The 25,908-nt window shown below is 34.6% G+C and overlaps 1 protein-coding gene across 3 annotated transcripts; it reads right to left on the bottom strand.

Annotated features, from left to right (window-relative positions):
- Positions 1 to 8,076: 8,076 nt before the first annotated feature.
- Positions 8,077 to 13,744, bottom strand: LOC110788053 (two-component response regulator ARR2). 3 transcript variants are annotated; one of them, XM_021992700.2, is made up of 6 exons: positions 12,922 to 13,744; positions 12,203 to 12,355; positions 11,724 to 12,098; positions 10,987 to 11,060; positions 9,671 to 10,879; positions 8,077 to 8,655 (listed from the first exon to the last, which is right to left on the bottom strand). In XM_021992700.2, the coding sequence occupies exons 1-6, from the start codon at positions 13,100 to 13,102 to the stop codon at positions 8,584 to 8,586; spliced, it is 2,064 nt and encodes a 687-aa protein (XP_021848392.1). In that variant the 5' UTR covers positions 13,103 to 13,744; the 3' UTR covers positions 8,077 to 8,583. The 3 variants fall into 3 exon arrangements, with proteins under 3 accessions (XP_021848392.1, XP_021848390.1, XP_021848391.1); XM_021992698.2 differs by having other exon boundaries at positions 10,987 to 11,063; positions 12,922 to 13,742; XM_021992699.2 differs by having other exon boundaries at positions 8,077 to 8,652; positions 10,987 to 11,063; positions 12,922 to 13,741.
- Positions 13,745 to 25,908: the final 12,164 nt, after the last annotated feature.

The following is a 25,908-nucleotide window of genomic DNA, read 5'->3' as shown; positions in this document are numbered from 1 at the left end:
CATTGCATTCGTGCCGCACGGGCGACGAGCTCCCTTGCTCGTCGTCGCATGCCCGCATTATACAACACCCCTTAAGGGTAACACGAAGCGTCCATTGCTTCGTGCGTGCAAGTTATTTGAACGAATCGCATAAAAATTTAAAATTTATATTTAAAATTAATGACAAATTAATAAATAATATTAATTTCATAATTTTAGGGCGAAAAAATCGAAAATTTATTATCCAATTGATTTCCGATTGATATGGATTCAAGTCTAGGTCATAAAAATTTAAAATTTATCGTAAATTTACAATTTTTATGGTGGTTTTTAATCATAGGTTTCTAATTAAATTACAATTAATTATGAAAATCAAATTAATTCTAAATTATTCTAATTTTCAACAAATTAATCATAATTACAAATTAGATTGCATAATTAACAAGACTAGGCATTCAAACTTGTTAAACATATGCAGTAGGTCAATCAAAAATTCAAGATTTATCAACAAGAATCGCAAATATTTAATTTAACATCTTAAATTTACGAAATTTTGCATTCGAAAAACTAAAACCTTCGAAAAGTCATAGTTAGGCTTCGAATTTGAGAATTCTGGGTTCGGCACATGCCTTTTACATGCGGAATTGACACAAAAATCACTCAATTCGGATGAGTAACGAAGAAACTGCCGAAAAACTGCGTACGTATAATTAAATAAACGCAATTTGCAATTAATTAACAATTACGAAAATTAATCACCCCTTTTAATTCTTGCAAATTTGTAATATTTAACCATGTTCATGCAATTTAGATTATGAAAATAATAAGGGGCTCGTGATACCACTGTTAGGTTATGATTCATATGACAGTTCATAAATCATGCGGAAAAACCATAAAGCCAGGAAACATATTATTTACACATAATCATTTAGCATAGTTTAGATGCATACTCTTTGTTGCGTGCCTTCCCTAGCTGCGCCCGAACCGAACAAGAACAAGTCTTTAGGACTCCAAGTGTCGTCCCTCCGTAGATAGTCCACAGCACGTCCGGATCCGCCTTAAGATTGACCAACTAGAATCGCCCTTAAGGTACTATTATTTTCGGCACTTTATAGGCAAATGTGTGACTGAATTTTTCTCTCAAAAACTCACTTTGAATACTTTGAAACTTGTGTTATAAATTGTGAGCCCTAGCCTCATATTTATAGCGGTATGGAAAGGGAATCGAAATCCTATTCAGATACAAATTAATTAAACCTAGAATCCTACAAGAACTCTAATTTAATTAATTTATCAAATAGAATTAGGAATTTAATCATTAACCGAACTCTGCATGTTTTAGGAAACGTGCACGAACACAAACACTTGCACACACACGCACGGCAGCCACGATGGGCCCCATGCGTGCGCGCGAGCAGCAGCCCACTCAGCGCCCGCGCGCGCTGCGCGCTGCGCGCAGCCTGCTGGGCCTGGCCTTGCGCTGGGCCTGGCGTGGCTGTTTGTGCGGCGCGCTTGGCTTGCTGGGCGATGGCCTGGCTTCGTGCTGGGCCTCGTCCGGCAGGCCTCGTCCGATGCTTATTCGTACGATGCGCTTCCGATTAAATTTTCCGATTCCGGAATTCATTTCCGATACGAACAATATTTAATATTTCCGATTCCGGAATTAATTTCCGTTTCGAACAAATATTTAATATTTCCGTTTCCGGAATTATTTTCCGATTCCGGTAATATTTCCGATTCTGACAATATTTCCGTTTCCGGCAATATTTCCGATTCTGGCAATATTTCCATTTCCGATAATATTTTCCGACACGTACCATGTTTCCGTTTCCGGCAACATCTACGACTTGGATAATATTTATATTTCCGATACGATCCATATTTCCGTTTCCGGCAATATCATCGTTTCCGGAGTATTCATTCCTTGCCTGTGACGATCTCAGCTCCCACTGAAACCAAGATCCGTCGGTTCCGAATATTCATAGATGGAGTATTTAATGCTATTAAATACTTGATCCGTTTACGTACTATTTGTGTGACCCTACGGGTTCAGTCAAGAGTAAGCTGTGGATTAATATCATTAATTCCACTTGAACTGAAGCGGCCTCTAGCTAGGCATTCAGCTCACTTGATCTCACTGAATTATTAACTTGTTAATTAATACTGAACCGCATTTATTAGACTTAACATAGAATGCATACTTGGACCAAGGGCATTATTTCCTTCAGGAAGAGGAAGAGGAAGGTAAGGTGGAAAAGTGATTTTCTTCCCTTGTTAAACCAAACAACCTAAAATGATTGAAAATGGGAAAACTTTTTCCATGTAAACATTATACAACCAAACCAAACGGGGCGTAATTATTTGACATGTTTGGCAATTGGTTGTTGGCTGTTGGTTGGTGGTTTTTTCACTTGGCTTGTTTGCCTAGCTGTTTGGGTTGCCTTTTACGTTGGTTGGTTGACTGTAGTCTTTCTAAATGTGTTTGATAGAGTTGGTTGTTGGCTAATATAATTACCAAAATGAAAAGCCAACATCCAACGTGAAAAGCTACTCTTATTAGTTTTTGGCAAAAAGTTAGCTTTTTAGCCAAAGAAAAAGTCATTATCAAACTTTCAATTAAAAAATTAGGAATGACCCCACAATTATTAGTTGTTACAGATTAGTTGTTACACTTTCCCTTTTTTCCGTTCTAGATTAGTTGTTACACTTCTAAATTAGGTATGACCCCACAATTATTATATTATCTCTCTCTTCCCACTAATTTTTTTTGTCCCTACACCCTCTCTCAATCAATTAAAAAAAATACCCTTTTACTCCCTCCGTCTCTTTTTGTTCTTTACGTTTGTTATTTTTCACGCGTTCTAAGTTTTTCATGTAAACGAGGAAATTTACGTTTATTTATAATGTTTTCACTCTTATCAAAATTCTGATATTGGGAAATTGAGAGAAAGTTAATGTCTTTATGGAAAAGTGTGAGGGATTAAATGACTCAATTGATTTAATTGGTTAATATAATAATTGGCCGGGTACAAATTTTGATAGAATATTAAATCATTTATGTGATAATATAAAAGGAAAGGTAAATAACATTTTAAAACACCAAAAAAGGAAAACGTAAAGAACAAAAAGAGACGGGGGGAGTAACTCTTATCACATCTATTTTTTCAATAAAATAATAATTGATAACCAAACAACCACTTATCACCTAAAACTTTGTGCAAATGTAAGTGTAACAACTAATCTGGGACAGAATGAGTATATATATTATTGGTTGTTTGACCACATAAAAATCAAAAGCCAAAAAGCAATGAAAAAACCAGTAAAAAGTCAGTTGCCAAACATGCCCATTAAAAAAAGGGAAAAAAATAAATAAAACAAACCTCAAGTCTTATATGTGACCAGCCACACCATTAACTTAATGGTGTGACATGTTCACACTTATAAATAAGCTCAATATGTTTAAAGCCCAGAAAATAAAGTAACATCAGCGTAGAAAATAAAGTAACATCAACATAGAAAATAAAGTAACATCAGTATATATAAAAAACCGGTAACCTGAAATTGACGAAAATGCAATAAAACAAGAAAAGTAACAACGAATACAATGTATAAATAACACTAGCATAGAAAGTCAAGTAACACCCGTCTATACAAGGAACCCCTAACATGAAATTCAAGAAACTGCAATAACTAAAAGTAACATCGACATAAAAAGTCAATTAACATCAGTCTATATGAGGAACCTCGAACAAGAAATCCAAAAAATTGTAGTAAAACAAGAAAATAACAGCGAATACAACGTATAGTAATATTATCATAGAAAATCAAGTAACACTAGTCTATATACAAGTAACCTCTAACATGAAACTGCAATAAAACAAGAAATGTAACAACGAATACAATGTATAAGTAACATCATCATAGAAAATCAAGTAACACGAGCATAGAAAGTCAATTAACATGAGCATAGAAAATCAAGTAACATCAGTCTATACAAGGAACCTCTAACATGAAATTCAAGAAACTGCAGTAAAACAATAAAAGTAACAGCGAATACAATGTATAGGTAGCACCGGCATAGAAAGTCAAGTAACACCCGTCAATAAATTTTTCCATATTAGCTGCGCGCATCACACAATTAAATTGATGGTGTGGCTGGTTACACAAGAGACACACTGAAAAACAAAACAAAAGTTCTTGGTGTGGAGTATCAAAATTCAAATGGTTGTCTTGCTAATAAATTCTGAACAAAGCAAGGCTTCTATTTCGTTTTGGTGAGAAAAGATTGTCCGATAAATTACAGGTGATGGTAATCGAACAACTATGGCTTTAGCTTGTACTTCATTTTTATTTTACTTTTGTTAAGAGAGCCGGAACAACGATGTTGTAGATGCTATTTAAATCAAGGTCTTGGATATAATGGTCGCAATTAGAGCTGTCAAAAATCGACCCGACCCGAAAACCGACCCGAACCCGACCCGAAAATAATGGGTCCTGAACAAGATTTTGTGACCCGTAACCCGATTTTATCCGAACCCGAACAACCCGAAAAGGAATGGGTCAAAACCCGACCGAACCCGTTTTAGACCCGACCGATTGAAAATCATTGTATTTATAGTAATAAATGAGATTATGAGAAAATTTAAGCATAAAAGACACGTTGTTTTTACTATTGTTCTGTGTAATATGATTTTAATTTGAATTATACGCCATTTTATGATTGAATTTGACAAAATATAAACTTTCGTAGGAAAATTTGTTAACTTGTGCCAATATTTTGTATATTTTTCACCTAAATTAATGAAAATATAATGCGCGTTTTAAAATCTCTCAACCCGTTGGGTCGACCCGAACCCGAAAGTTCTGGGTCTTGAACAAGCATTTGTAAACCCGAACCCGAAAGTGACCGACCCGATTCAACCCGAACCCGAAAATAAATTTTCACAACCCGACCCGACCGACCCGTTTGACAGGTCTAGTCGCAATGAATTCATAATTCATTAAAACCTCTTAGAAAGTTGGAATCATGATAACATGTACCATCCAAAAACATCACAAAAACATAAGGAGCTTTAGGAGCTTCCACCAAAGGTACCAAGATTGCACAATAAAAATGTCTACCAATAAGATTAACCTCACGTTGATTGTTTGTTAAACAAATTAGCTTCTCTTGATCCACCCACTTTGGTAACATGTAGTCCTTGAAAACAATTACGGGTACACTTGTTGTTCCTTGTATGAAACAAATAGTCTTAAATAAGGCTTATTCGTTCAGCGGAGAAGACCTTGTTTGAGTTGGTGTTGGGCTCAAATATACCTCACATAATGTAAGTTAACTAGCATCGGAGGGGGTTATCATGTAAGACCGTAAGAGATCTTACTAGGTTGTGTGCGTAAAAATAACATATCTTGAAATTCACCACATCATGACATGAATTATATATTGATTGATGATTAAAGGATGTTGGTGTAATATTATGATGGGTCTTGGGCCTTATAATGAAGTTGTTCCCTTTATAATTATAATAGATTATGGAAAACCCGAAGGGGGCGTTTTGGTTCGCATGTTTTTGGTAAATGTATGGATTTGAAATGGGAAAAATTCATACCTTTGTGTTTGGTTTATAAAATTTTATTTTCTAAACCATACCTCAAACCTGCAAGGTATGGGGTTCAGAATTCCAAGAGGGATGTGGGTATGGCTCACACCAAACATTTAGGTATCAAATAAAAGAAAAATGTGCATTTCCGTATATAACCAATCACATGGTATTAGGAATCAAGTTCTATACCCTTACGGCCATACCACTATGGTTTCATTCTTAATTCTAAACCCATACCATTAGGCGATCCAAACGCCCTCTAAATAGGCTTAGATATGAGCAGGCCCAAATGGGGAGCCAATTGGGCACTCGAACACACTAATACCGTAGTATCCGATGTCAACTCCTCGTAGTTTCGAGGTGAGACCCCAAAACTTTTGATCAAATTCCGTCTATATCATTACTATTCGGAAAAGACCATGTTTCCTGTACAACATTTTGAAAAGTACTGTATAAAAGACTGAAGTACATGTATGATGTATGTGTGTCTCATCGATTTGTGACTCTTCTAGTCTTTCTGTGACTTTGCTTTTTGATGCTTCACGTATCAGTCTGTGATAGGCTTGGCTTAATCACTTTCTATCCATTACCTCTGACAATAAAGGTTTTACAAAACTATAGCCAATCTAGCTACGATGTACGGAGTATAACCTTAAGTCGTGATGAATCTACTCCTTATGTAGATCACTTGAAAGTCTAATCTAGCTACAAAGTACGGAGTACTCCCTCCGTCCCGGAATACTCGACCCGGTTTGACCGGCACAGAGTTTAAGGGACTTGAATTGACTTATTTAATTTAATAGGTAGTAGTTGATAGTGGGGTATTATTTTAATGTAGTTAGTGGGAAATGTGTAAAGGGGTGGGGTTGGGGGAGAGTAGGGGTTGGATTTTTAATTATTTTTTGTATGGAGTAGGGGGTAGGTGGGTTAATAGGGGTGGAGTGAGAAATAATATAATATTGTTAGAATATTTCCATTTTTAGAAACAGGTCAAGTATTAAGGGACGGCCCGATAAGGAAAACAGGTCAAGTATTCCGGGACGGAGGGAGTATAACCTTAAGTCATGATGAATCTACTCCTTATGTAGATCACTTCAAAGTCTTCAATGCACTCCATTCGGTTCATATCCGATCACATTCTAATGACAAGTTATTTGGTCGACTACAAATCGACTTAAATCGAATGTCACATCTTAGTTTAGTTCTAATGAAAATTGATTCAGTCGATTACAGATTAGTTGAGATCGAAAGTCACATCAAAGTTTAGTACTCCCAAGTACTTGTTACGAAAAATACGTTACCGGTCATAGATTTGGGGTTGAGGTGACTCTAAATGCCATGTAAATTCGAATTCAATTAAAGATTCATATAACTACAAGTTAGTTTTGCCTAGTCTAAATTCCGCAGTGCGTTACTTACATGATAATAGTCAAATTTGGTCATTAGCTGCTAGTTCAACAAGAAAGTTTGTTGCTTCTCTCTTTCTCCATGTGAGTTCAAGTTTGCGTATATCTAAACCTCCCCAAATCCGGCGTTCTCGATACAAGTCCTTGTTAAGGGGGTGGAATCAAGAGCACAAAGACTAACAAAGTGCTATATATCAAAGTCTATATTAGATGAATCTTATCCTCCCAGAGTCATGGTAAAAAGTAAAAAACAGAACTGATTCCATTAGGTCGACCAACTTTAAACAGAGCAAAGATAGGGACACATAACAGTATGAGCTCAGCATCTTAGTACCAAAGTTCACTGTACTTATATTTTATACCATGTAGAAGATAAAAAGGAGATAAAACCAAAAGGGCCTTCAACTATACTTGACGCATCTCAACCGTCTACTTTGCGGTCCATTCTCAACACAACCTGGATACCACCACAACTTTCAACCAGGGCATTGGTAAGGGTAAAAATGGTTGTGGCCGGGTTGGACTTCGGGTTGAGCCCACGAGCTGAGGCCCTAAAGAGGTCCCGCCCACGTCAAGCCCATTTGCATCACGTCAGGCCAAAAAGTTCAAAAACAGAGCCTAGGCCGTTGTGCCTAAACCTAATTTTACTAAATTTAGCATGTTTTGTCATGCCAGATCGAGTCATACATTGTGGTGCTTTTTTCAAAAAAAATTGCAGCACAGTCCCGACTGACAGCCCACAGACTTTGTGCTTGTGCCGGGTCATGCTTTTTCGTGCCCGTGCCAGGTCGGGCTTTTTCGTGCCGGATCAGGTTGAACCTCAGCCTGGCCCACAACCACCTTTAGTAAAAGCAAGAGCAAGGGCCCCTTTTACTCAACTGCTCCATTATCCAGGGGAGAACTGCATCCTGCAATACCAGCAGACACCCATTCCACAGGCGTGCTCTGCCGGATTGGGTCGAAACCCATTCTACTTTATCGAATGGGCAGAACTCTCCCCAGGATTACTGCTATCCTGATCTTCATTGAGTTATTAAGAAAACAAAGCTTAAACTTTTCAAGTACAAAAGGAACCAACAAAGAAAACAGAAGGAAAATTTCTCAAGACCCTTGTCCTGGGCAAACAAATGAAATTTGTACATCACAGTCTAAACACTAGACAAATTAACCTTTTGTTATTCGAGTTAGACGAACAAGAGTAAAATAAAAAAAATGAAACGGAAATATAAGGAAAAAAGAAAAATATCCTAGCAATCTGCAGACTTCTCCCACCCCTTACAATATGCACAAGCTATGCAGTCACGACGAACACCCTTAAACGAAAGGTGAATAGTGGCGTAAAATCAAGCCACTTCTTACTAAAGCCCGGGCTGCTGAAAAACATTCAAAACTTTTTTGAAATGTAATCAAATAAGTGAATAATAATAAGTAACTAAAATCTATACCAGCCAAGAAAGCCGTTCTCTAGCTGAAAATGGTGGTCCTGAAGCTGGTTTAAAAATTTGATGAATAAAAGTTCCTCCCAATTTCGCAGCAGCGGCTTATGTACATTCACAATGTCACCAGACCTTAAAAAGTTACATATTCCTCTTCCTCTAAACAGGAATATTATCCAGGGTGTACCCATCAAAGTCGAATTCACCACCAGACCCAATGCCGTCTTGCTGCTAAAAAGCAAACACAACTTCAGAATGAGCTTTGGCCACATGCAACAGTCCTCTAATTTAGGAGTAAACCCCACCATACACACAGACACACATAAAAGCGAGTATGCGGGGAAGGGTATGGAATAGTTTTTTTAAAAAAAAAATATATTGGAAAATGCAGTTTTACAACATACTATTACAGAACAAATATCTTTGGGGAAGAACACCTATGCAGAAAGATGATTAAATTTCAAAACATATAAAGAAGCAAACTCAACGAATGCAAAGTTAGTCAATTTCGAAACAGAACTGACCAAAATATTCCTGCCTATATCAAAGGTCCACCTAAATATTTGCTAGCTACTATATAGTAAACAAATAATACAAAAAGAAGTGTCAAGTTATCTATAGGTAGTTTACTAGTTTGTATGTGTTCAATCATGTATCAAATTGTTTTGGAGAAGGACAAAGTTCCTGGATCAAAGACGTTGAAAGGAAAACCAGCTTCCCATGTGTATTCCTGGTCAAATATTGATTAACATTCTGCATTCCCAACACATGGGAATGCAGAATGTTAAAAACAATATCAATTCTATTTCTGGTGTTGCAGTGGTCATTTTCTCAAAAACTAGACATTGAAGTCCTTAACTAGGATGGAAAATGACATTGTATGTCAAATTGTCAATAGATGAGAAACGTAATTTTGGATCTAATGATTGGTTACTGACTTACTGCACATCATTGTTCTTACTATTGAGTCATGTTATGAGATAGCTTGACCACAAGAATCATGGATGACACAAACTATGAATGTTGGAGAACAGCACGTCGATTTTCCCATCTTTTTTCTTTTTAATTGGAAATGAGAATGAACTATCAGGTAAAAAAAAAATCGTTGAAGGGAGTACCATGTAAGTAAAAAGGAGAAAATAAGGATGAGAGCAGCATAAAATTCTAGAGTAAAAAAGTAAATCTGATAATTATTTCCTCAATAGCGTTCAGTATAAACAAAGCATAATTAAGACCTATTCTTTACCTGCTTCAGAACTGCCATCAAATCTTCTTGACTATACCGTTCGGGGAAGAGGTTATCCCCTAAGTTCACCACATCAGAAACAGCCTCCGCCTTCACTCTTGCAGAATTGTTAACAAGTACACTGTTGAAATTTTGATTAACATTCTGCATTCCCATGTGTTGATGGTTTTCTAGTCCAGCTGAAAACATTGGCTTCCCAGCAATGGCGCGCCCATTCTGTTCAATCTTCTGAGCAGGGACATAGGACTGATTCACCATAACAGAGGGTGCCACATTTAAACCGCTTTGCATAGATGCGACAACATGTTGGGAGGACCCAGCAAACATGTTAGGATTTTGCAACGGCCATTCTTGAGATTTATGATGGAGATGATCATTGAACATATCATAACTCCCAACAAATCCTCTTGTTACTTTAATATCAGAGCTAATTTCCTCTTGATTATATCCCTTTGATGCGATAGACGTTATTCCCGGGGTACTCCCAAGAGGGAAACTATTACCTGATAATTCAGAGATTTGGTTCACAGAGAAATCAACTACCGGGCCAGCTTGAGAAACAGTATCATAACCCCCCATACCATTTCTAGATAAAACTGAAGTAGCATTTCCATTTGGCTGCAATTGTTGTCCTATTATTGAGGGTTGAATTCGCGAAACTTGACTACTGACACATTCATTTGAAATTTGTCCCCTTGACTGTTGTGGGACCATCTGCTGCATCAGTAAAGAGCTACTCTGATGGCTACTCGAAGCATTACCTTGCATGCTCATGCTCATGCTCATACTCCCAAGAGTTTGTGCAGATTGATTCAACCCCACGAGTTGCTTTGGTTCCATGGTTGTTGGGATTCCGTGCAGCAAGTTCATTTGCTTATTAACATTATTAATTTGTGCTTGTTGTTGTTGTTGTTGTTGTTGTTGTTGTTGTTGTCCCTCTCCATATCTTAACTTGGAGTTTTCGAAGCTAAACAGGCTTCTCTGGTCAACAAAGGGCATTGACATTCCAGGTTTAATTGATGGAGGGAGTCTCGTGTACGCTGCTAGGGTCTGTGCTGAAAATTGACCGGTGGCCGCTAGAGTTTGGAGATCAATACCGCCCAAGGACGATATTGTGCTGAAAGTCGGGTCTTGGGGCATAAATGAGTTGTTTAATCCACCTTGGTGCTGTGATACTCCACTCAGCCTTCTTAAGTACAAACGGTATTTCTGTATCAGGGAAAACAAGAACTAAGAAAGGGAGCAGAAGACGGGCTGAAACTATCAAAAATAAGTGAATTAAGTAATTAACCACTGATAGTTAAAGAAAATAATACCTGAAGATGGCTTGCGACATTTTCTCTTGTAAGCCCAGGAACATTCATCAACTCCAATATTTTCTTTGGAACAGCTTCTAAAAACATACATCCAACAGAGACATAAGCCATGAACGTTTAGCAGAAGCAATAATATTAGGAATAAATATACAAATTAACAAACACATACTGGGAATCATTAACATCCGAGTTTAATTCCAGCAGAGAGACAAAACACTCTTCGGGAATGGAAGACATTAAATTTTTTTATTCTTTCTTTCTATTCATATAACGTTGTAATAAAAGAGATTATATCATTTTCACCTTTTCGAAGACTGAGTTTAGCATTAAAACTGCAAGCAACAGCAGATCAGTTGCCAAAATGACTACTATAGGATTTCAACTTTTAAGGCTCAAGCATTTCAACTTTAGCCTCATACAAAACATTCCTTCAGATGCAACTTGGATAATACACATGACCCATCGAATCAACTAAGACGACACAACTGGTTCATTTGAATATGATAACTGGTATATGAAACCAGAAAGCACAAAACAAAGGAGTACTTATTAACTAATTCCTCTACACTATCCCCAAATCAAACATATAACCCACAGTTCTTCAATTCAAGAATAGTTGGATGCCTTGTACAATCATGTAAGCTTGATTTACTAGAAGTCTAGAACATGATTTATGTCAAATGCATATAAACAAGAAACTTTTAGTAAGCGTGAAAGTATGTGAAGAAGGTGCATACTATCAATGCCGAGCTGATTAACAGCAGCCACAAACTGTTGATGAAGCTCAACTGACCAAACAACCCGAGGTTTTTTTAGTGTAGCGTTATCATCCTTTTCATCCGTGTCCTCGTCCTCACCACTTTTTCTCTTTGAATTCTTCCAACTCCCGTCATTGGCCGGGGACGAGACTGCATCATCTTGTTTTAGTTGTCGGTCCCCTTCATCCCAGCTCCCGGATTGTTCAACATCTTTGTAATCATACTTCTTCTTCCTCACCACGTGCTGCCATATGTTTTTCAGTGCTTCAATTCGCACCGGTTTGATCAAATAATCACAAGCTCCATGGGTAACTCCCTTCATGACTACTTGTTTGCTATCATCCGCCGACATCACTGTTCCATTACAAAATTTTCACTTAGAAATAGAAAAAACGCAAATCGGAAATCTAAGATCACAACATCACCTAAGTCAAAAGTGCTGATTTGTCAATACTTACTGATAACAGGTAGATCCATTTCCAACCCAACGTGTTCAAGGAGTTTAAACCCGTCCATATCGGGCATGTGTACATCACTTATGACGATGTCAAACCCGTTCTTCTTCTCACGGAGCAAGCTCAGGGCATATTCAGCTCTATTAGTCTTGGTAACTGAAACATACAAAATTTTCTACATTTCACTTTGCAAATCAAAGGAAAAATAACTAATTTACAATCCAAAATTCCAATACAGTAAAATCATAAACATTTATCCACCATCTTCAAGTCAAAACCTTTTAAACATTCCTAAATATGTGTCAAAATGGTATAAAAAAATTAGTATAATCCTCTAATTTCCACAAACAAATCTGGCATACTTCATTCTCAAAAGGCATAAGAAGTCAAAATCTATCCAATATCCAAATTTAGCAAATACTACATACACATAAAATTAGTTAATCATTCATTTCAACCCATCTAAAAACTGAAATCTTGGACCAAAACCCAATAATTAAAAGTCAATAACAAATAGCAAATCAATCAAAATACAAAAATTCCAATTAATCTCATTAACCCGCCAAAAAAACATGTCTAGATTAAAACCAACAACATAAATTAAAACTACAAACAATAAATTACCTAATTAACAGTTGGATCAACAAAAATAAAAACCAATAATTGAAATATTGAAGCTCAAATACAGTAAAAAAAAAATGAAAGTTACGATTAATTTTTACCTTCATACCGACAAGTACGGAGCATCTTCTCTAAAATGGTGAGGCAAGTTGGATCATCATCAACCACAAGTACCCGGAGACCTACCGGAAATACGTCGCCGGTGACAGAATCCACCGATTTCCGGCTAGTTGTAGAACTAGGCATACTCATGGATCCCATTAATCCGCCACCCAAATTCATCTCATCTAAACCTTGATTCAATATACCCACCAAAAAATGGGTTTGACCACCAAAAATTAAATTCTTAAAAACCAAAAACAAAAAGATCAAACTTCTCACGTAATTAAACTCCACATGAATTAAATTAATTAAAATTAAACCCACTTTAAAAATTCCAATTTCAAAATGGAATCTTGGAGGTAGAAACAAAAATAAATAAAATTGAAATGAAACCCAAGTATATAAGATTCTATTGGGTTTTTACTGATTTTGACTAAGTGAAAGACTAGATTTTTAGAGGATTTAATGGAAAATATTAGAGACCCAGTTCCAAATTCAGGAAATTGAGCAAACCCAAGTTGAGATCTTCTCGAAATATTGAGAGAGGAGAAAAAGAGTAGAGAGAGAAACTGAGGTTTGAAGAGAGAGAAAGTGAAAGAGGGATAAAAGCAATAAGGAATAAATTGATTGGTTTTTTATATAAAAAATTAAAATTATAAATTAAAAAATTATGAGGTTGAAGACATGGCTTTCTGCAATTCAATACTTCTGGGTAAAATCATCAACAAAATTTTAAATTAAAATTAAAAGTAAAAGAAAATGGAGTTTGATTATTTTATTTGAAAGTGGGTCTGTTTGATGAGTGTGGATCCAGCTCACAAACATACGGAACTAAAATAACAAATCGCCATCTCACTAGTGAAAGTGAGGTTTTTATAGGTTTATTCAAAAAATTAAATTACCAATCAAAATATTTACCAAGTATAATAAAATAAATAAATAATTGGAAGTAATTTTGTAGAAATTTCATTTGCCGACTATCTTATCTAGCAACTTGCTGTCCGTGGGAGTTGAAATTATCTTTACTTTCCCATTTCAATGCATGCTAATAATTCATTCCCATAATAATAATTCAGTCCATGGTTTAAATTTTAATTTTTTGAATTTTTAGGGTAATATATTTTTTAACAAAGGGAGATCTACTTAAAATGGTAATGCTAATTATGCAAATGGGATGAAATTATAATTGCAGTCATTTACTTGAATTAAAAGGTTTTTAATATGCAGATCACGCTAATAAGGACATAATCGTGATATGAATGTACGATTGTGGATGGAGATATTATACTATTTATGTATTATGTAAATTTTAATTATTACTCTTTTTGAAATAGGTTTTAGTTTCGGAAAATAAAAAAGTAACAAGAGGATTTGGATTTAGGGTAATGGAGATTTTGAAATTTAGAAGTTGTTTTTGAGACAACCTTGTGAATAGATTTAAGTATTTAACCATGATCCCCTCAAAATAAAAATATTTAACCATGATAGTAGGAGATAATAGCCTAATGGAGTAATGGGTACTAGATGAGTAAATGCCTAGACGGTCCACTAGTTGACTTGGCTAATTCACCCCACTTAAATAATTTTATTTTATTTGGACAACATCCACTTAAATACTTAATCGATCTTCATCACATGATACATAACTATTAATATTAAAATCCAATATATTTTTCTTTAATTGTGAGTAATTTTTATGAAGTTAATTGCAAGTATAAATTATCATTCCCTTTTTATGATGTTATTTGAAATGAACTCAGAATCATCTTAATTAAACACGTAATAATTTGAAAATCTTATACCAAGTTTAAATTTTTGGCTCTTATTAAGGGGAAATACTAAATATTATGTATAAACATGCTAATTGTTATGTTTAGTAGAGGATAAATGATGAGTTAGGTTCATTTTTTACTTATAAACATGTAAAATAACAATGGAGTTGCATCCAAATCTAAGCTGCTTTTAAAGAAATGAACAAACATTTTGTAGTGAATGAATCACTAAATGTGTGAGAAAAGGCAAGACAAATTCAGTATTGCGTACATTGTATTTGTACTATAAATAAAGATATAGTCATATATTATACTCTGTATTAATATTGACATTCCATTTGGTAATTAAAATCTCCTATATTGCCACGCAAAAAAATGTAGCAGCTACATAGAATAGTAATACGACATTAATATATCATTAACGTCATACGTGTTTATAATACGAAGTATAGAAAATTTTTAAAGAGGCTATCAGTTTGTACGGATTAGGGGGGCATTGCGTGATTTTAAAAATCACAAATACTAAAAGTCCCACCGTAGAATTGACATTAACAACAAGATGGTGTAGTTCAAAACATAATGAACACCATGATGAGATGATTTGCAGCTTATTTGTGCTCGCATGTGAAAAAAAAAAATGAACAATGAGAGATAGAATACCCTTGAAAAATTGGTGTTTACAAAAATAATCAAAAGAAAAACAAAGTTTAAGCCCTATTTTTCTTAACATAAATTTCTAACATTTTTATTTCACGTTTGTTAAGGAATAAGGTTGTGTCTCTTCATCTGGGTTTTGGTCTGATCTGGAATTGTCTGAATGTGAATGGTCTGATCTGCTCTTGTCTGATATGATTTGGCCTGATCTGATCTGAATGTTTTCTATGAGTGTTTTTTACTTTTTCTGGTCTAAACTAGTAAGCAATTGGGAGTAAGATCGATGTTCGAAAATAAAATTTGTGTTGAAAGATCTTTTATGTCACAGTCTTTGTGATAAACACATTTTTAATTTTTTTTGTGAGAAAACACCTTATATGTTAATACTTTTGAAGGTAGGATTCTGCCCAAAAAAGCCAAGTTTCCGGGGATTGACTATCACTTTTCCCTCCTGAAACTTGATCTTTAACCCCGAAATCAGACCTTAAAGTGTGTTTAAAAACTACTCTCTCCGTCTCTTTTTGTTCTTTACGTTTGATGTTATTCACGCGATTTAACGACTATTTAATGTGCATTGAGATTCTTCTACTTTTTTATTTAAACAAGAAATTACGTTTATTTATAATGTTTTCACTTTTATCAAAAATCTGACATTGGGAAAATGAGAAATATTTAATGTCCAACGGATTTAATTGGTTAAAATAATATTTGGGCATAAATTTTGATAGAATATTAATGCATTATGTGATAATATAAAAGGAAATGTAAAGAACAAAATGGGACACCCGAAATGGAATACGTAAAAAACAAAGTGAGACAGAGGGAGTATTAACGTAAAAAGGTGTTTTCCCATCACCCAAAAAAAAAAAGCCCGTAATTAAAATCTTCTTTTACACGAAAAAAAGGGTGTCATAAAAGGTCTTTTCACATAAACTTTTCTGAAATAAAACCAGATAATTAAATGTGGTTAATGTTAGTACTATGCAAATACAGAGTAAATAGTATAATAAATGTCGAAATACTACGTGTAAAAAGGGAAAAAAGTAATTAACGCACATTATTTATACCTTTAAAACAAGTTTCGGGTTTAATCAAGCATTATCAAGTAAATTTTAATAAGATCGTATAAGTTTCAACCAGATCTAATAAATTTAGATTACTTCATACTTCCTCCGTCTTTTAATACTCGCAACGTTTGGACTTTTGCCACTATTCATATAATCTACTTTGACTATTCGTAGTATTTTTTATATAAGATAAAACATAGTCACGTGGGATCTTGTTAGATTCGTCTCAATGTGTATTTTCAAAATATCAACTTTTTATAATTTTTGCATAAAGAGAATTTAAGATATAAATGATCAAAGTTGTGCATCAGCATGCGTGAAACTATCAAACGTTGCGAGTATTAAAAGACGGAGGAAGTATAAGTTAAGTGCGAAAAAAATACACCTAAAAAGCTAGTAAATCTTGAAAATTAAAATGAAATCGAAATGATACTGGTATAGCAAGTAGAATTAGTTAGAGTAGGTCTTTGCATTTGGTACGTGACCTCTTTTTGCATAGCCATTAGCCACACTTTTATTATACCAAAAATTTTGCACTGGAATTAACTTTTTAAGCTTTTGATTCAACACTTTTTGGGTTTTCCAGGAGAAAAAGCTATCACTAATTTAACTTTTCATTTTAATAATTACTTCTAACATCATTTTTATTATTTAAATTAATTTTTGTTTTTGTTTTGGCAATTATTATTTAAAATAAAAATAAAAACAAAAGAAAACAAAACAAACCCCTTTTTTTTTGTTTTGGGCCAGAGACCTCTTTGATTCCCGTGAAGGCTATCTTCGTCTGTTTGTTTTGCTCGAGTCTGTTACGAAGGAGTACTTCTCTTCTCTTCTCTTCTCTTCTCTTCATTCAGTTTCTCTTTTAATCCTTTTGTACTTTACCCCATCTTGACACGTGTGTTTTCCATTTTTCAACATATTAATGGTATTATCTTCTGGAAATTAATCAATTTTCATTTCAAAATTCACAAATAATAGAAAATATTGATTTTCTTTTGATACAAATTACAAATGAGAGATGGAGATTTAAATACGAGACTTGTCGAACATACTCACTCTTAACCATTATACCAAAACATCACCGGTTATAGAAAAAGATACTCTGTAATGATATTATAATTTCTTGTTGTTAGGTTCATAATGTTTAGAAAGCTCGTCTGGATTTAAATGAGTTTGGATCTATTCATAAGTTTTTCGATTCGAAAAATTACATCATGGATTAAGAAGAATTGAAGACCTCGACATATAATAAGCGATGTTGATTTGGAGTCGTGTCAAAATATGATTTTGGATACTTGTTTTTGTTGCATCTTTTTGTGTTAAACATTCTATGTTTTGCATATATACTTCGATTTTGTAGATGTCAAATGACTTATTCCTTGTTATTATTATCCATAAATATTCTCCTTGTCATAGTGAAAGACAATTATTATTAGAAAAAATTGATATTATCGGTTCCAACTATGACCAATTACTTTTAAAGGTCTCAACTTTTAATTATCTCAGAGTGATCCCAACTATAGAGAGTCCTTTTAAAAAATGGTCCCTTAGTTAAAATTAAATGCGATATAACTTAATTAAGACTCATATCTCTCATGCAATAATCATATTTTTTTTAATTAAATAAAATTAAAGGAATAGTATGATATGCTTAAATAAATTTAATTAACATTTTAATTAAGTTAAAGGACCATTATGGGAAAACACACTTCAAAGTTGAGATCACTCTAAAATAATCAAAAGTTGAGTGCTTTTAAAGTAAAGTGACCATAGTTGGTATTGTCAGTGTCAACTTTTCCTTATTATTATTATTACTATTGACGAAACACATTAGGAGATAATAAGTGGGTGATCGGACGAGTTAGGGTTGAAAACCCTCAGTCATCAAGCATATATACTAGAGCTGGTAAAAGCTAATAACCCAACCCACTAACCCAACCTGAACTCAACCCAACAATAAAGGGTTGGGTCAAGATTTCTAGCCTTTTTAATTAAACGGGTCAACTCAACCCATTTAATTAATTGAGTTGGATCAGGTTGAAATTTTCAAGAGCCTAACCCGTTTAAGTTCAATCAAGTATGTAATATAGATCCGTCAAATGCTATTTGAAAGATTTTATTTTTCATTTTTTTCCTTCAACGTTGAATAATGATTTGACGTTTTGATTCATGTCAATTATATATTAGAGTATTAATTTTTTCTATGAGATTTGCCTCAAAAAAATCGCCCTGTAATTATATAGTTAAGTCATACAAAAAAAACTTAAATGTGTCAAATTCAGGTCACGCGTTTGTAGTCGGGTTGGGTTGAGAATCTCAACCCGTTTAAGTACAGATTGATTGGGTTGGGAATATCTCAACCCGTTTATAAAATGGTCGATCGGATTCCAACCCAACCCAACCCAACCCTACCCATTGCCAATATAACATTTTCCCCTTATATGTGAGGAGAAAATATAAGAGGGACTACCATGGGCATAAAATACCCTTGAATACACCTAATAATTTTCACAATGCCAACTCTAATACTTTTTCCGTTCCGCAATAGATGCATCATTTCTCTTTTTGATACTATTCATTAACTAACTTTGACAATTATTCTTTCTCATTATGTAAAAACAAACATAATCAAGTGATATCTTGTTAAATTAGTATCAATATGAGGATTCCAAATATCAATTTTTTATAATTTTTACTTACACGCAATTAAATATATTAATGTTCAAAGAAGTATGTTGGGATACGTAAAAAAAATGATGCATCTATTGCGAAACGGAGGAAGTAGATCGCAATCGATTAGATCTCAATCGGTATTTTTGGGATTAAAATTGTTAGCCGACTCCGACGAGGTATGTTTTAGAAATCCAAAACTTTAATGTGTTTATGTCGACTTTAAGATCGATAGCGATATGTTGGAGAAAAATAAAGGACACGGGAGAATCCTATCATCTTGTAATAATCGGTTGTTACTCCATATTATTCAAATTCTTTGGAAGATTTGTACCAAAAATAAATCAAATGGATACAATCATGCAGTTAAAATGTATATCAACTCCTAAATTCCTAATAAATGGATCGACGTACGTACACAATGTTATTACTACGTATAATACTTAAAAATGTGACTACATCATCATGTACAAAAATATGACTGCATAGCTATTCACAAATAAGATAACATGTTTATTATAAGTTAAAAATAAAGATTAGTAACTTAATACTAATTGAACCATCTTGAAATTCTATATTATATTACATACGAAGTAGAAAATAAGACGAAACCTATCCCTATGGCCAATCAAAATTAGAACAACTAACGCCAAGAAAGAGTTGCTTCGTCGATTAATTTATTGACAATGTGAATTGGATTATGTTGAGAAAAAAATAATAGTTAGAAGTACTCTTGACTAATTCAATGAAAAGCAATGTAACTAATTGAATAATCATGACCATTAAACAATAAAGTATACTAATAATTGTTGGTACTATGTAAGTGATGGCATTAACATTTTTTGTTTATCATCTTTGATTTCAAAACAAGATTTTCGTGCACCGGCGAACTTGTTCAACAGAGGGAGATTCTTTAGTTTAAACAAATGTCTAATGTTCCTAAATTAGTTGTATATAGCGTTATAACTTATAAGAGCACCCATGATGGTAGGATACTCTTCAAACGAATTTGAGATTCTTAGGTTTTTAACTAAGATTTATTCTCTAAACAAATTCTCTAATTAGTTGTAGACAGTGCTATAACACTTGGATCGTGTGTCGGGATTATGCCATGATTTTCTACATCATTTCCCCTTATTTCAGTACTGACATGTTTATATGAGGTTATACAAGTTCAACTTACAATTATACAAGTTCGTATGGATAAAACCAGGTGAATTATTTAACACATACTTAATTTAGTTATTCAATCCTATTCAAAAGAGGCACATTGTCTCTAATATCGTTTTATCGGATATTCCAATCTCCAAACTCTATGTTGTACGGAGTATCAAATAAATGATGACAACATTTTCCATTTAAGCGGTTTAAGCCGAATTCACTCCTTAAAGTTGTTGTTACCAAATACTCTAAGGTAGTGTACGTTTGAGAATCTACATTTCATTTCAAATGCTTGAATTCAAATGTAGGAATTGAAATACTCCCATTTCAATTCCAAGTTTTGTGTTTGAGAAAAACTAAGAATTGTGAATCCAAAATTTGAAACTACCAATTTGTTTGGTAAATAGTAGAATGATATGTTAAAAAAAGGTTAATATCAAATCCTAATTTCATTCTCCTCCTCTTGTTCTAACCAATGGCCAACAACTATAAGTTGTCGCCGCCGGCGTCGGGATCGCCGGAAAACCGCATAGTCGTTGAGAATCTTGAGATAGTCTCTGCCAGAATTTCCTCCTCTGTTTCTCGTCCATATCCTTTCTTCCTCTCGTTCTTCCGCGTCGGTCGTCGGGGAATCTTCAACCATCCAGTCATCCACCATACGTCGCAATGTCCCTGTTGTTATTACAGTATCATTGTCGACGTTATACTCCCTCTTCGTGGATGTAAGCTCTCGTTCTCTTTCTCTCCCCAATTCTTACAATCTTACTTTGACTTTCTCTTCTAATGTTGGCGACACTGCTCCATTGTTGCCTTTGCTGGTGAACTGCTCCTCCATTGTTTATGGATAAGGGGAAGATCATTTTAGGAAGGAGAAGATGGAGGCTTGGTTGGAGTTGGAAATGATACACATTTAGAAAGAATTTCAAGTGCTCATAATAAACTGTTTTTTTTATTAAAGGTATATATGGAATTGGCCCAAATCCTATTCCAAATACTTTGTATTCCCAAATAATTAGATTTGGCCAAAATCATAATTTGAAATGAAATACCCAAATCCAAACAGGCCATAAGGTGGATGATTAGTCGGTCAAACCTCCAAATCACATATGCTCAATTCACTAGTTTGGCCTAAAACAATGATTACAAAAGAAGGTCTATATTTTATTAAGAAAGATTCACATGTCTCAAATAGAGATGGTTATTGGGTCTATTAGGTTTTAACTCTAATTTATGGTATGAAGTTTAACTTGTTAGACCTATAAGACCAGATAGGGTATGCGTGCTTAATGTCAAACCTATAGGACCAGATAGGGTATGCGTGCTCAATTATCGAATTGTCTTGATTAGACCTGGTTATTGGACAGGGTAGTCCAATGGATATAGGGTTAGGGTCAAGTTAATAGGGCTTTTATTGGTCAGGGCTCTTATTGGACAGGGCCTTTATTGGACAGGGTCATTATAGGGTCAAACTTATACTACAATTATTTTAAAAATTAAAATAGTAATGATACAAAAAATTACGTGTATAGCTTCGTATTCACTTGTACTTGCACATGGCTCTTTTGTTTTTCATTTTTCATTGCTCGTTTATTGACCCGCCCACTAATGACCCGCTATTGACCCGCAACCCGCTTTTGACCCGTCCATTATCGACCCGTTAAAAATGACCCTTTTAATACCCGACCCTCTTTTGACCCGCCCGACCCTGACCCGACCCGCCCGATAACCAGATCTAGCCTTGATCACTCACTTTCTACCCTCGGTTCTCTCACAAACTCATGATCAAGGTTTTTTCTCTCATTGCATGGTCTAGCCATATTTGACTTTTCGAAATTCTGGTCTGGTTTAGTATATATGTTTGAAATTTTATTGTAAGGTATGCTCTAGTCTAGCCCAATCTGATGTTTTTTTAATTGACTTTTTTTTTTCTTGTCTAATCTGGTCTAGTATGATCTTAATTTTTCTTATTTGGTTCGATTTTGTCTAGTCTGATGTTAACAATAAATACTCCGTAAATACTTCATATTGTAATAAACAATAAGAATAAAATGAAGAAAACATAATCCTAATCACCCGTCTCTCGTAGATACACGTGCGACAACATATCATATACAAAGTGATATACACATAGGGGTCTGTTAAATTTCAGAGAAATATGAAATGAGTTTTGGCAACCTAATAAGGAGGAGGAGAGTTTGATCCACTTATAAGTCCAATGGAGGTTCCACACTAAAACCAATTGACAATAGTGGGAGTGACTCCACAAGCGTATGAGGTGGTATTTTATCTCATCTTTCTCCAATGTGGGACAACTCACATCTGGACAACATAGGGTTTCAACACTCCCCCTCACATGTGAGTACGTGTCCTTAGAATTTAGAGCACCGCATAAGGTATTATAACCCTCATTGGGATTGAACATCCAATACAGATCCCTTAACTAGTGGCTTAGAAATTATGAAAGGCCCAACAAACATGGGCACTGACACCATGTTAAGTTTCAAATAAATATGAAATTGTTGGGCAACCCAATAAGGAGGATGAGAGTTAGGTCCATTGATAAGCCCAATAGAGGTTCTACACTAAAACCAATTGACAATAATGAGAGTGACTCCACAAGCTTATAATTAAGGTGGTATTTTCTCTTATCTTTCTTCAATGTGGGACAGCATAGGGTTTCAACAATCCAAATTGCAAGAAATAAGACGGGCGTGTTGAGAAGATTAACCCACATGTGAGTTGCGATAATTGTCCTACTTGGAAGAAATAGAGGGAAACAGACTAACATATAAGATTGGTGGGCTACTCCACCTATCACCAATTGGTTTTAGGATGGAACCCCTTCATACTTATATGTGGTTAAACTCTTCTCATATACGGGTTTGTATAGGGCTCAGTGAGTTTATCAAGTGCAAATGAGCCGAGCCGAGCCGAACCGAGTACTACCCTGATCATGTTCATGTTCATTTAATTTAGGCGAATTTGAGTCCGAGCCCGAATTTCAATCGATATCAAAAATTTGTTCAAGCTCGGGTCATTTAAGAGATTTTGTGTTCGTGAACTGTTCATGAACATCTCGTTTATTAATCGAGCCGGGTTCATAAACAAGCTTTACGCTTTAGAGTTTAAGTATTTGAAAACATAATTTTGAATGTGCACTAATTTAGCCATTTAAAATCAAAATATTTTTATTCCATGATATAATTTGTTGGATGTTAAAAGTCAAAATACAATTTTTATCTATAATAAAACAATTATGTAGGAAAATTTGATTAGCATAAATAGACGATCTTATTCTCAACATAAATAAACGAGTTGTTCATGAACTTAAATGAATGAGCATACGTAGGTGCATGTTCAAACCCATTTATTAAACGAGCTTCAATTGTTATTCAAGTTCAGCTCATTTATTAAATAAACGAGCATGAACGAGATTTAACCAAACCCGAACATAAAGAGTTTATTGAGAATCTCTACTCATTCGCACCCTTATATACACACAATATACTCGGAACAACGGAGTAGTCACTTATAGACGTTATAGTCGTATAGATTTCGCCCATATTTGGCAAATTCACATGCGCTATTCAAGAATTGAAATGGAATACAATCTTTTTGGGGTAATCACGACACAAGTAGAGAGTACAAGACTAAGGGAAAGAATGAAGTACGTGTACACTAGTAATAAAATACAAAATGCAAAGGAATCTCTCCCATTTATTCAATAATTTAATTAATTAGGTGTTTTTCTTCTTAATTTAATAATCTTGTCACTTGGTTTAAAATAATTAGTGGAATCAACAGGTTTTACTTGTTATAGCTTTGAGTCACACAAGTACACAACCAAGAAGTCCAAGATGTTTATCATGATGTATTGCACGTCAGAGTTTGGAGTTTTTGGGTTGGTTTTGTTATATAGTCTTTTGGAATTTTTAATAGGTTCGGTTCGCAAAGTTTATATCGGGTTGTAAGTTTTTGGATTACACCCGACGTTGTATCTAAAATTTACTTATGAATATAATTTCTCTTTTATGCGTTAAAAAAAAAGAAGTCCAAGATGTTGATACCAATCATACATACACTACTAATCTATATTCAGTATGCATACGGAGTATATACTTTAGAATCTTTAATTTGACATTTCCTTTTTCTTTATCACTTTTTTCATATTTTTAACTAAGTTTAGTACTCGTGCAATACACGGGGTTACTACTAAAATTATTTATTATTTCTATAGCAATTAAATAAAAGACTTGTGTTGATTATAGCATTATCATTCTATGCATACTAATAGTTTAGTGATGCTGCTTTCCTAATGCTGTAGTGTTGCTGCTGATGCTAATGCTGTTGTTTTGCTGCTGATGCTGCTTTGTCAGCACACAGTCAGCAAGTTAGTTATAAGTTTGTTATAACAAACTTTAGAACAATCTAGATCCCTAAGCTGTACTATATATACTTTATTGCTGTAATAATTATTTGATTATCTAACACAGAAAAACAGAAATAAGATTCTGCTTTCTTCTTCTTCTCTCAATCTATACTTTTCATTCTGTTTCGTTTTTCTTCATGGTATCAGAGCAGGATCAAGGATCCTTGGCTCATTTTTTCTGAAAAATTCCGCAAAACTGTTAGCAGTTCTGTCTTTGTTTGTTGTCAAATTGATCAATCGATTCTGGTGTTTGTTCACTGGAATTTGTGGTATTCTTTCTGATTCTGGATTTGTGTTTCCATTGGTTTCTGAATTTGTCTTGATCATCTTGATCAAAACTGCTGATATTTTGAACAAAACTGCTGAAAATGGCTGCTGGTGATGAGAATGTTAACACCAATTCACACAAAGATCTTCCACCAAATCAAGATCCAACTAGCATATATTACATACATCTGATGCTAATTCAGTACAACTGGTTTCATTCAAGTTCAATGGTGAAGAAGGATTCACTAGCTGGAAAAGATCGATGCTATTAGCTTTATCAGCAAAGAACAAAATTGGATTTGTTGATGGAAGCTACATGAAGCCAGATGCTGGAACAGTAGAATGCAAAGCTTGGGAAAGGTGCAATGATTTGGTATGCTCTCTGATCCTAGGCAATCTGAATGAGGTAATTGCTAAGAGTGTTATGTTTCTCAAATCTGCAAGAGATGTTTGGCTTGATTTAGAGGATAGATTTGGATTTGCTTCTTTGGCTCAAATTTATTCACTCGAACAAAAATTAGCTGAGATAGCACAGGGAAACAAGTATGTGTCTGAATTTTTTACTGAAATCAAGTATATATGGGATGCAATTGAAGAGGCTCATCCCTTGCCTTATTGCACCTGCAACAATTGTACTTGCAATGTGACCAAGAAATTTTTCCAAAGACAACAGGAAAAAATGGTCATGCAGTTCATGATGAAGCTCAATGATCAGTTTGCTACAATTAGAGGCAATGTACTCATGGTGCCTACTTTGCCAAAAGTTTCTGAAGCCTACAGGTTGTTTTCTCAAGAAGAAAGACACAAAGAGGTGTCTCAGGCTAGTAATCAAGTGGAAACATTGGCATTTGCAGCTGAAAAGAGAAGATTCAATGGAGATCACTGGAACAATAACAACAAGAGCTACAAGACTCAGCAGACAGGATTTCAATCTGGTTTTCAGAAAACTGGAACTAATACAAGATA

The sequence above is a fragment of the Spinacia oleracea genome, chromosome 3, assembly GCF_020520425.1.
Source record: "Spinacia oleracea cultivar Varoflay chromosome 3, BTI_SOV_V1, whole genome shotgun sequence".
Classification (NCBI taxonomy): domain Eukaryota; kingdom Viridiplantae; phylum Streptophyta; class Magnoliopsida; order Caryophyllales; family Amaranthaceae; genus Spinacia; species Spinacia oleracea.
The sequence above is the reverse complement of the archived record's forward strand: the minus strand, read 5'-3'. Positions and strand labels throughout refer to the sequence as shown.